This window comes from Mustela erminea, chromosome 2, assembly GCF_009829155.1.
Source record: "Mustela erminea isolate mMusErm1 chromosome 2, mMusErm1.Pri, whole genome shotgun sequence".
Lineage (NCBI taxonomy): Eukaryota > Metazoa > Chordata > Mammalia > Carnivora > Mustelidae > Mustela > Mustela erminea.
Genome location: NC_045615.1, coordinates 117994071 through 118006599, shown reverse-complemented (window position 1 = coordinate 118006599; position 12529 = coordinate 117994071). Strand labels below are relative to the sequence as shown.

The window sequence follows — 12529 nt, the reverse complement described above, 5'->3', positions numbered from 1 at the left end:
GTCTCTTCAAAAGCATATAATCTAGTAAGGGGCCAGACAAAGCACCAGAGAGAAAGAGATAGAGAGAGAGAAAGAAAGAATTCTCACGCTCATTTCTGCAGCGGCTGGTGAGAAAGCTGGTAGAGCACGGCAACCAGTAAGTATCTGTCTCAACAAATTTGCTATTTACCTTTAAAATGTTTACTTGAACACAAACTGAGAAACACCACACAGTCGAATATCTTATCAAATAGAATCTAGTCAAACAGTGCTTCTTAGTGCGATTTAATGAGTTTATATAGGATTTAAAAAAAAACACCACTGTGAATTAAAAATAGATCCTTTTAATATACATATTTTCACTTCCGTTAACTCAACACTGATTTCTACTATGCATGCACAGTCACTGGGTTGAACTTGTTTCATATTTATTTATTTTCCAACATGCGGCAACAAGACGGCTAAGCTGAACTGTTATTCTTAAAGAGTACAATGTACCTTGTCCTCAGAGTTTTATCAACTTTAATGTTTCCAAAGAGCCCCATGAGGCTGCTCAGCACGCTGGCTTTTCACTGAAATTTCCTATTTGGAGGATGGCAAGACAGACTAGGATCTTCCCAGGTCTACTGGCTGCTTGCATTCACATCACAGCTTGGCTGGGAAAGCAGTAGAGACTGAATAATAAGTAGATCTCCTCCAACCACAGCTGGGTGAGAGAGCTTCATTTTTAGAAAGTAAATCGAATCATGAAAACCTCCCTAATGGTGTGATTTGCTCCAGGGTTCTTTTGATACTTAAGAAGGGAAATATTAATCCTTGTGCACAGTACTCTTATTTCCAGCTTCACAGAGTTTCTTCTCCAGCCATCCTTCTGCAGTGAGGCAATTTATTGTACTTGCGGCAGAATGGAAAGCATGAAGATGTCTTTCATAATCGAGGTGGTGATAGCCTTCTCATTTCCTGCCAAATGGATCAGACCACACTTTTAACCCTATAGAAAGAAACATGAATCAAAACAGGATTCGCTCTTAAACTTCCTACCACTTCCCTCAACTGCAAACAAGCAAAATGACATCAGAATTGAGTTGTGCAATTTCCATGTAGTTTGAGACAGTGCGGGCAAGCTGCCGGAAGCCTGGGATGCTACGGCTGAGCAGCCGTGGCCGCCGTGAGACTTAAATGGCTCACAAATTGCCCCACAACAGGAAGCTATGTATCTGGCCTAGTCAAAACATAAATAATCATTTAAAAAAAAAAGTTGCCACCGATTACAAGAGTTTTGGTTAATAAACTGGAAACCTCTCCTTCTCACCCAACTGGGATCATCTGAAAGTAACTAACCATTTCAGCCACAAAGGGAACTTTAGAGCTTCTGGAATAAAGCAGAATCCTGCCTCAATTAAAATAGCTCTCAAGTAAACAGCCTTTATTCCCGCGAGGGCAGGGTTTAACTAGGTACTTGGTCTGTCGATCTACAGGACAGACCTTGCATTCACCCTTGATATTCGATCGCACACTTGTCACATTTTTATGCCCATTTATCAAATGCACAAGAGGAAATGTGCCAACTCGCAAAACGTATTTCGGGGTGAACTGTTAAAAATAAGTCTTGGGGTGGCTCCTATAAAATAGCAACTTCTGTGCAATGAAAGGCACAACCACACGCCAGCCTCTGCACTCAAAAGATTTCTTCCACCCAGGGCAAACACCCCCCCACACACACACACACAATGGCACAGATGCGATTCTGTTTTGATTTCTAAGTTTACCTGGCGGCTGCACATTTTCTTGAATAATACCGGCTCGATTTATGGCTTGCTCCTTCTCTGAAAAACACAATAGAAAAACTGCTTTTACAAAGGTGGGGGGTGGGCCATGGTGGTGGAAATCTTTCTATTTATGTGGGACAATGACATGGGACAATTCAGAAACAATATACACAAGATGCAAATACTCAAAGCATTTAGGTTATGGACGTCAGATCCTACAGAGCAGAAAGACTGGGTATTTTCAATAAGAGCAAAGAAAGCCGTACTTCAAAAGAAAAGCTCTCGACTAACATCTTTTCTCGGTGATCTCAGCATTTTGGAAAGGCAACAAAACAACAGAAAAAGAACAATTTTGAAAGAGCTGGTGGGCGTGATATTATGAGGAGAAGGCTGCTGAATTGAAGGAACAAGCACAATTAACAAGAAAACGATGTAGTTTCTATGTCTCAAATGTGCTCCGCTGAAGGACCAGACCCAGAGCTAAATATGCTATGTTTTTGATAGGAAATAGAGCAGAAAATTAATCTTTGGGTGGGTGGCTTTGGTTTGGGTAATTGAAGCTTCCCTAATTGATTGCAGGTGCTGTGCCAATTAGTAAGCGTGTTCCAGCTACAGCAGCTCAGCCCATCTCTTTGGAGATGTCCAACAGGCAAGGGCCAAGAGAAATTGGGCATTTTATGTCTGTGGGCTTCAAGCATTCTGACACATCTTTCTAAGTGGTTTAGAATAAACCATAGGTCTGTGAAAACAAAGACTTATTATTTTAAGTATCTTGACAAACAAATGGTGACTTTTTAGGGGAAAGACTTGGAGCCAAAAGATGTTTACTACTAAATTATAGTAATTAAGTGTTGTAATCAGACCTTCGTCTTAATCAGGCTGACACTGTTTCTTGAAATCCACATTTAGCTCTTATTTAATATTAGGCTGTTTCCTTTATTCTGGCCTCTGGATTCTCATAAAGTTACAAGAAGCATAAAGGTACAAGGAACAGGGATTTGCCAAATCGAATATTCATTGAACTCGCTTCTCCAGTGATGTGACAGAAAGTCAATCCTAAGTGACCTACCTGATAGTTTTATCAATGCTAAGTTTTGCTTTGGCAAATAAAACACTGGTCAATAAGGATTATGTGAATCTTAATATCTAATTCTAAGACAGACAGAGGGAAGACACAGCATAATGAAGCCCATTACAGACAATGGCCCGATGGTTTCCCTGGGCCTTTCTGAAAGTAGCAGGTAAGTGATAACCAAGACCCTCAGGACAAGCTATGCCAAAAAGCTTCTTCCATCTAGAGTGGATAATGGAGCTCTCGGGTGTCGGATTTTCTAAAATAACTCCAACACAAAAGGTGATCTCATTTCCTAAGACATTAAACTCCTATAGGATTGAGCCCTCCTGTACTGTCAACATGTAAGGTCTCAAAGTACGGATGTGTCTCAGATATGCTCTTCGAAATGCCAACCAGTGAAAGACTACACTGCCATCTATGGTGCCAGGAACAAAAATAGATACGCTTTTCCATGCCTAAAAGGTCCATTTGCCAACATTTTGGAAGAGGTGAATTTTTTTTTTATTTTTAAAGATTGCATTTATTTATTTTAGAGAGAGCATGTGCACACGCCAGTGGGGTGAGAAGCAGAGGGAGAAGGACAAACAGACTCTGGGTTGAGTGCGGAGCCCAACGTGAGGCTCCACCCCACGACCCTGAGACCAAGACCTGAGCCAAAAATCAAGAATGAGACACTTAACCTACTAAGCCAGCCAGGTACCCCTGGAAGAGGTGAGTTTTTAAAATAATAATAAACTGCCAGAAAGCTTTCTACCCATAGATCTAAGAAAAATCAGACAGCCGGTGTATTGAACACATTCTCCAAGAGGCGGGTACTGGGAAGACACTGGCAGACTGCCAAACACCAAAGGAAGTTGACTTTTGATAGCAAGGACAGAATGTCTAATTGTATCCTAACCTCTTACAATGCAACAGAAAACCAAGTGAAGAGAAAGGAATCCCTGTCTTCACACTTTCTTGCTAATTGCTAATGAGGTTCAAGAGAGGCTAAGGATTTATTTAAAATAGACCATAATCTCTTTATAATCCTTGTCCTTATGCAACCACCTCTGTTTTTTTGGCTTGGACAGCCAATTTAAACCGATTTGCTGAACTAGTTCCTATCAAGTGATAACCGGTATTAGCATCCTATCTACATTCCCTGGTTCTTTAATCCATTAATGTTTTATAAATATTCTAAAGCCAAAGCAGTCTTATATAAATTCATGATATAACACAAAGGCACTTTATAATTTGTGAATGCGGGATATGCTAAAAGGAAAACAAACTAGTCCCTCTAGATTTAGCAGTATGTCTTGTTGAAGTTGACAGTAAGTTTTTATTTTGTTATCATTAAAGAAACAGCAAGTGTCTAGAAACCTCAGGAAAAGGGCAATGCTGAAGTCAGAGGTTTAACTATGTGAACAAGTCAGGATAAGCTAATTACTGACTTTTCAGTAGTGAGCATGTTTCTATCAGGAGTGAAATGATTAAGACGCAAACAGGCAATATTGGGCCTGGAGTTTCCTGATGCCCGTTAGAAAAGGCCCCACTCCAGTGTCTCAGCAAGCCCGACTCTGCCCCCTGGTGCTAAGGCAGTGGTGTGATTTGTAGTTTGAATTGAGGATCGTTATCTCTAATCAGAGGGCCAAAGTGTTATTATTATTAAAACTAATAATGCGTGTGGGCGGGCTGATTCTCCGACTGAAGTGACATAATTCACCTAATAATTTTGAAGTCTCTGGAAATGAAAACATATTTTGATATTAAATGTCCGTACTGTTTAACAGCTCTACTGTGTGACTTGTTACTTTCACATCCACAACCTCGCAGCAAAGGCAGACACTGTTCCCCAGCGCCCGCTGACAGCTGACTGCCTGAGTGCGAGGGCTTGAGGCTTTAGTGCAGGAAGGGCATCTAGAAACCAAAAGCAGGTGCAGAAGGTCAGGACCCCGGCACCCTGCCCAGTGAGACAATGGCCTCAGGATCTCTTCCCGCCGTCTCCTTTTGGTCACAGACAGTTAAAAATAAAAGCAGCTTTTTAAAAATAAAAGCAGCTTGAAACTTGAAGTAATTGGACAAATGGCAACATTTGAGTATGGACTATATATGAGATAATAGCACTGTGTCAATATTAAATTTCCTGGCTTGGTTAACTGCATTGTGGTTATGTAAGAGAATGCCCTTGTTCCTAGGAAATCCAGGCTGCAGCATTTGGGAAGGGAAGCTCACAGAGTCCTGAACTTACTCTCAAATGGTTCAGCAAAATAACAGAAATAATTATATGTATAAGTAATTATGTAGGTATATGTGTATGTACGCAGGTATGTACAAATCTGTAACACAGCATTTCGGGGAGAAGCAAATGCGTCAAAATGTGCGTTGATAAATCTAGGTGACAAATAAGCAGGATTTATCGTACTATTCTTAGGTCTTTTTCTGTTGGTTTGGATTTTTTTTTTTTTTTAATAACTGAAATACACAACTGCAAAACAAGTTTTTAGGAAGTCCTTACACTTCCTTGTGACTGTTCGGTGATTACCTCTCGTACTTCACGTAACTTTGACTTCAAAGGACCTATTTTTAAACAGTAAATAAAAAAATTAAAAATTACTTTTTCAGTGTTCCCATTCTGCTGCTATTACCAAGACATGTCCTCTGTTTGCCTACGGATGGGGTCAACCAGGACCAGCAGCAGAAGGGACCCAAGAGCCGTGGTGGCAAGTGTGAACCAGTGGCTGAGGGGGACTAAAGGGCCAATGGAGGCACTCCTCCCAACACTAGAAACACTTTGGCTTCCTCATCAGAGAGTCTGGTTGAATCCAGAGAGCTAATAATTGTAATGCTGGTTAGAAAGTAAGACTTTAGTCTGTCCCTGTACTACCCTGGACTCCCCAGTGAAAGAAATAAAAAGCATATTCCAGCGCCTGGCATGGCATAGGGAAAATGCCCTTCCGAGGTAAGAAGTATTCCCAGGTCAAGCGATTTCTCACAACCCTGTTCCGACTCTGTACAACAGACTTCCAGCTGGGGCAGAAGGTGCAGCAGTAAGGCGACCATGTGGGAGAAGGACTGAGGTCCCCTCACGGCAATCCGGAGATCCCGTGCAGCCTTTCCTTCTGCTAGTACACACTCTGCTGTCTTCAAGGCATGAGAAACGGGGCATCATTAAGCAACAGACAAGGTTGCGGAGTCAGGCTCTAGTGTCCACCCAGCAGTTAATGTGCTCAGTGACTTTGGACAAGTCACCTAAGTGAGGGGATTGAAGGAGCATGGGTTTTCTGGCAAAACTCAAGATTTTATATTTCTGTGCATCTACTTAAAGTTAAAAATGAACAGGATCACCGAAAGCGATCCTATTCTGTCTCATCTCACAGGCTGGTATAAAATACATGTTATTTTTAAAAGGCCATATTCAGGATCACAGTCTAGTTCTAGGACACAAAGCCAGATTAGGCTCTGAGCTACAGCAGCTGTACTCTCCCTGAAATGGGGGCTCTTCCAACAAGCCATGCCATGCCAGCAGGATGAAAGCTAAAAATCATCACCTGGGATTCCTTCCAGGAGCACAGCAGAACTGTCCCCATACTTCCGGTTTAGGCTTGCTGACCACCAGTGCCAACACGGTCTCCCCAGGGCTCATTTTGGACTCAAGTGTCACGTGCAGAACTGACCTTGTCATCCTTGTAACACTTAGGAAAGTCTGGCTGAGTTAGCACAAGAGCTGAAGATCACACTGAATGTCAACATGAAATCTAGTAAGGCAGTCTTGTCAGAGCAGCTTGCCTGCTTTTAAGGCATAGAAGATCGCCCTCATTTTATATTATCTAAGCAGCCTTCCCCTACTTCCCTGCTGCCTCAAGATGTCCCCCCCATGGCCTCGGTCCTGGCTCACCAGCATTAGTCAGACTGGCTCTGGTAAAGAGTCGGTGCTGACCTGACCCTCCGGCCCAACATGGGAACGTGGGTTTCTCCCTTGTCAGCCACAGGCCCTACTTCTCCAGGACCGGATGTCTGGCCTACCTTGTCCTGCACTTCCAAGAACTGTGGCCTTCTCCTTGGTCTGCCCAGAGTCCTGGGAAATACAAATGTATGAAGGATAGTTGGGAGAGGAAGACCCAACAAGAGAGGCTAAGAAGTGGCTGAAAGGCAGGAGCAAAAGAGCAAAAGGCTAGATGACTGGCAGTGGGGTGGTCAAAGAAGCTCAGGGTGTTTCAAGAAGAGAACACGGTCTTCCTTCCAAGAGGCCTCTCTTGGGCCTCTCACACTCACAGATGACCAAGCTTCCTGTGTTATGAGAATGTAAGTCATCATGCAGAAGTGCCCACAAATTCCCAACATCAAACCTTATTTAGCTGAATCTGTACCTGCTCTTCCTCCTGAGCTGGTGGAAGAGGTGTCCTGCCTTCAGTCCAAGGCTTTCTGCCTCCTGATCTCAAGATCCCCTACCACCCGTCACTCTATGGATTATCTTCATCCTTCTTTGTTCAGAGCCTTCTTGGCTGCCCCATGTCTCCCTAAAACACAACTCTCCCTAGGCCCTCTGACCTGCTGCAAATACACTCTTATCATTCTCCTCTCCATACAAACACCTTTAAGTAGCTAACTGCGCAGAGCAGCCTGCTCTCTGCCCACCACCAAACCACTGAATGTATTCTTAACAAGCTAACTTTGACCTTCACCTTCTTTTTCATAAATCTACTGAATATTTCTTATCTGTCTCCAAGAAGCCCAATCCTGCTGACCATAACCCTCTTCATCAAGAGTTGTTTTCATGGGGCTTGTGACTGCAGCTTCTTGTGGTTTTAACCCTCTTGCCCTGGCTGCTCCTCCTCCATCCATCTCCTTCGACGGCTCTCTCTCCTCTGAACCAGCTCATCCTCCTCACTCCCCAAACCAATTCCTTCTTGTGTTTCTTAGTTAGTGACCAGTGCCATCATCTACTCTACTGCTGGAGCCTGGAAACTGTCATTCTCCTTCGTCTCCTCCCTTCCCCTGTGGAGTTTACTTTTTAAATACAACTCTGCAGTTCAGTACTTCTCCCCAGTCCTATAATCACCACTGGTTTGGGCTACAGTCACCTCTGCCAACTCTCCTGTGACCACAGCAAGTACAACCTTCCTCTATTTGGAAATCTTGTTGACTCCAAGTGAGAGTGGATCTGATCGTCTCACTCTCCCGATTAAAATACTTCCATAAGCCTCCACGGGTTAGACGCTGGGGACAGCAGAGGGCTATGGAAGAATTTTAATCAAGCAAGAGGATCAAATTCAAAGAACAAATGGCATGACAACAGACTTTCTCAACAGCCGTGGGGAAAACTGGAGGTTCTAGACATTTTTCTGACAAACAAGGATGACTTTTGCCAGTGACAAATGCTCCTGAAAGAAATATTATCAGATGCATCTCAGAATGAAGAAAACAGACGGTGGAAAGGATACAGAGCCTGGTGAGTAAAGAATGCAGGCAAAGAGAAACCATCAGTGAGCGCACAAACCCTGCCGGTACTAGGTGACCGGGGAGGAATAAACACTCAGTGGCACATGTGGTACGAGGACCAAGGACCAAGGCGTTCTCCCCAGGTCTTTGTATATTTCCTAGGAGGATAAAGATACTAACTTGAAACAGTAATCAGGAAAGAATAAAAATACAATGTAGAACTTTCAAAAGAATAGAGGAGAAAAAGCTTGAAGTTGCAGAAAAAGATAAAAAAAAAGCTATAGGAATAGACAAATAGAGAATACAAGGTAAGATGGGGCAAATAAATATATCAGAAAACACATATGAAAATGAACTGAATCCAACAGTTAGGAGAAATTATCAGACTGGGTTAAAAAAATCCAGTTTAGGTTCGTTATGAGATTTGAAGACAGATGCCAAGGGGCCCCTGGGTGGCTCAGTCAGTTAAGTGTCTGACTGTTCATTTCGACTCAGGTCATGATCTGAAGGTTGTGAGATACAGTCCCGTATTGGGCCCCATTCTGTGGGAAGTCGGCTTGCCTCCTTCTCCCTCTGTCTCTCCCCCGCTCTTTCTCACTCTCTCTCAAATAAATAAATCTTTAAATAAATAAACAAATAAAGACAGGCGCCAAATCTAAGAGGATAAATACTAACTAATAAGAGGAAAATACTAACCAAAACAAAGATGGTAACTCTAATATTGATAAAATAGAACTGGGGAGGAATAGCAGGGACAAAGGGGACCCTTCATATAATGATAATTGTAAAAAAAAAAAAAATCTCCAGAATATTCTCTATTGTGTGCACCTAGTAATATGGCCTAAATATACCTAAGTAACAGAATTAAGAAGTTTGGTCTGGAATCAACATATGCAGAACTCTGTACCCAACGATGACAAATACTCACTGCAAGCACAGAAGGAACATTTCCAAAACTGACCTGTACTAAGCCACAAAGCAAATCCTGACCAATATCAAAGAATCAAAAACATACAGTCCTCATTCTTTAACCACAAATGCAAATAAGGTAGAAATCAGCAACAAAAGAACAACCAAAAAGACTACTGTGGCCACTGAGTAGAGAATAAGTTAGTAGCTGGGGCCTGGCAGAAGCAGGGAGACCAGCTCAGAGTCCAAGGAGCGGGTGAGGGAAGTGGGTCGGATGACAGTGGGGACAGTGAGATGGACCGAATGCTCTTACCATCTTGTCTGGTTAGGTACACCTGGCACCTAACACAGTACCAGGTATACAGTCATTGCTAAAATCCGAGTTATAAAAAATGCAAAAGAAGCTACATAGATACTGGTTCAAGCACTAAAACGAACTGCAGCTTCATCCATGGCCTGGTCACCAATACCTCACCTGCCAGGACCCGTTTACTGCCAGGTCCGACAGCCCTGCTCACATCTCGTTGTCTCACATCCCTGTCTTATGGCTCCTTCTTTTTTTTTTTTTTTTAAAGATTTTATTTATTTATTTTACAGAGAGAAATCACAAGTAGATGGAGAGGCAGGCAGAGAGAGAGAGAGAGAGAGAGGGAAGCAGACTCCCTGCTGAGCAGAGAGCCCGATGCGGGGCTCGATCCCAGGACCCTGAGATCATGACCTGAGCCGAAGGCAGCGGCTTAACCCACTGAGCCACCCAGGCGCCCCAAATGGCTCCTTATTTTTAAAACATTTTTGTGGGATGCCTAGTATAAGCCATACTGGGTGTTTCTATACCTATTATCTCATTTAATATACCCCCAAACTTATAAATTGAGCCCTATAAACTCCATTGTTGGATGAAGTGACTGAGCACACTGGTTGAAATCCCAGATCTGACTCATTGGCTGCGGATCCTTGTACAGTCACTTAACTCTTCCATACCTCAGTCTGTCCACATATAAAATGGGGGTGATAATCACACAGCAACTACAAAGATGGTTGTGAAAACTACACGGGTTAATATATATTTAAAGTGCTTGGGGTACATGGCACAAGTCCACACCTTCACCATTGGATGGACCGGCATGTCAGCCCATGCACATCCTGGGCCGGGTGATTCTGTTGTGGGGACTGTCCTGTGCACTGCGGACGTCTAGCAGCATCCCTGGCCTCTATCCACTAGATGCCAGTAGCACTCTCACACCACCCCACTCCACCCTCAGCTGTGATGAGAAAAAATGTCTCCAGATGGAACCAAACATGCCCTGGGGGACAAAATCGTCCCCAGCAGAGAGTCACCGCTTTAGTCTTCATAATGGAAATTTTCCCAGCGGGACCCAAAGCATAGCCCCTTGTCCCAAGTTCAATTCTAGATGCCTTAAGACAGCCTGGGGCATGGATCCAGGCAGGATGATGGAACCAGATTATGTGGGGCTTCACCCCACCCTCTGTCTACCCCACATGTGGTGCCTGGACATCGGCTGGAAGGCAGAATGCACAGGGCCATTTCAATGCTGGGTGATGAAAGAAGCTACCAGGAAATGGGAGTGTGTACTTAAAAGGCTCTGCCTCCAGAAACCAAATGTTGTAGCATTTGTAACAGGCAGAGCGTTTACACAGAGCTTTTGCCTTCAAATCGCCAGGCTTTCAGCCTCTGCTAATATTCTCCAGGGGGCAGGGCTGGCCCTCTTCCATCTTCAAGATGATTCAGGTTTCCTGGAGAACAAAATGAGCCTCTAATGCCTAATATTTTCTCTCTGACAGATGGTTTCAGATGTATCAAAGTGCTAATCCTTGCTGAGGTATAGGTCTCCAGGAAGGAGAGTTTGGCTTTTAAGAATGATAGAACCTCAATGATTAAGGAGGAAAATTACTCCCAGGATATTCACCACTGTCATGTGAGCAACCCGCTTAAAGTGAAGGAAGACAGAAGAATCTGAAAAAAGACCTGAGGAAAACTCAAAAACCCAGGATACCAGTTTAGGTCTGAAACATTTCCCCTTCAAGCTGTCTCTGGGAGTGGAAATGGAGCACAATAAAAACACCTTCAGGCTCAGGAAGATTAGGGCTCCATCTGCCTCCCTCCAATACCACCATTCCCAGCTTCCGAGTGTGGGAGACGCCGTGCAGACACTGGGCAGGGCTGGACTATTCGCCTTCCAACTTACTAGCTCTGTGACCTTGGGCCTCAGTTTTCCATCCGGTGAAACGGGCATTAAAATACCTACCTCAAAGCGAGGTTGTGGATACTAAAAGATCCAATGTTATGCCTAACCTGACACAGTCAGCGTTCCGCGAATGTTACCTGTGAGCATGAACTAGTATTTAGTGTCAACTTACTATGTGCCGACTGCTTTCGTTACCACCTGGGAGTCTCAATGGGGACTGAACGGTCTTATTTTACTGATTACAAACAGCAATTTACAGATGCGGATGCTGAGAGTACGAGAGACTGAGTCACACTTGTCCACGGTCCCAAAGCCGCACACAGCAGGACTCGAACCCGGGACTGCCTGACTCCCGAGCCAAGCTCCTCCCACGGCCCCACGAGCAGGTGGGGGTCGGAGGGGAGGGGTGTTACTGAGACCAGGCCACCGCGCGGGGTCACAGGTCACTCACGGTACTCCTCCAGCCGCATGAGGGGCCGGAAGTAGATAGGGTAGAAGGCGGCGCCGATCAGGGAGATGAAGCCGCCGAAGATGAGCACGGTGCGCAGGTTCCGGGACATAGCGCCCGGTAAGCGGTTGCCCCGACCCTCTGAGAAACCCGCACACGAGTAGCTGCCCTTCGCGCCGCCGGGCCGTGACCCCACCCGGAAGAGGCGGAGCTGCTTTCGCTTCCGGGCCTTGGAGGTGGGGCTAGGGGGAGGGCGGGGCGAAATCGTGCAAGGGAGGGGCCAGGGGCGTGACTATGGGTGGGCGGAGCCGGGCGGGAGGAGGCAAGGGGCGTCGCTGCCCCTCACCGCTTCCCCAGCTCTGCCGCGTTGGAGTTTACGCCTGCGCAGCGCCCGCGGCGTGGTGAATGGGGCTCTTTTTTCGCTGGATCCTACCGGTCCTCTTCTGACCCCTGCGCAGCCCGCAGCCCCGTTCCCCCTAAGTGCACCATTCTCCTGACCTCTTTCATCACCCACTCCTTTATCAACCAGGCTTCCTCGTTCTACCCCAACCCTACCATTTGATTTTAGTGCCTTCCTACCTCAAGCTGCGTGTTCTCTGTGACTCGCTGATTTAAACCTCAAAATATCAGTTGGCCCATTTTACAGATCAGGGAACCTCGGCTTGGCCGCGCGGCTTTGCACAAGTCATTGGGTCTCCTTGAGGACTGTTGGAAGAGATGAGAG

At 44.9% G+C, this 12529-nt stretch overlaps 1 protein-coding gene across 2 annotated transcripts; it reads right to left on the bottom strand.

Moving 5' to 3' along the window:
- Positions 1 to 248: 248 nt before the first annotated feature.
- Positions 249 to 12021, bottom strand: SMIM20 (small integral membrane protein 20). 2 transcript variants are annotated; one of them, XM_032334025.1, is made up of 5 exons: positions 11809 to 12021; positions 6826 to 6877; positions 6351 to 6494; positions 1749 to 1805; positions 249 to 970 (listed from the first exon to the last, which is right to left on the bottom strand). In XM_032334025.1, the coding sequence occupies exons 1-5, from the start codon at positions 11915 to 11917 to the stop codon at positions 952 to 954; spliced, it is 381 nt and encodes a 126-aa protein (XP_032189916.1). In that variant the 5' UTR covers positions 11918 to 12021; the 3' UTR covers positions 249 to 951. The 2 variants fall into 2 exon arrangements, with proteins under 2 accessions (XP_032189916.1, XP_032189917.1); XM_032334026.1 differs by having other exon boundaries at positions 249 to 939.
- Between the last annotated feature and the right edge of the window lie 508 nt (positions 12022 to 12529).

Coding starts and splice junctions, on each gene's coding strand:
- SMIM20 (XM_032334025.1), bottom strand. CDS start 11,917: ATGTCCCGGAACCTGCGCACCGTGCTCATCTTCGGCGGCTTCATCTCC. Junction 6,878..11,808: donor CATGCGGCTGGAGGAGTACC/GTGAGTGACCTG, acceptor TGTATTTCCCAG/GACTCTGGGCAGACCAAGGA. Junction 1,806..6,350: donor GCTCCTGGAAGGAATCCCAG/GTGATGATTTTT, acceptor TGTGTTTTTCAG/AGAAGGAGCAAGCCATAAAT.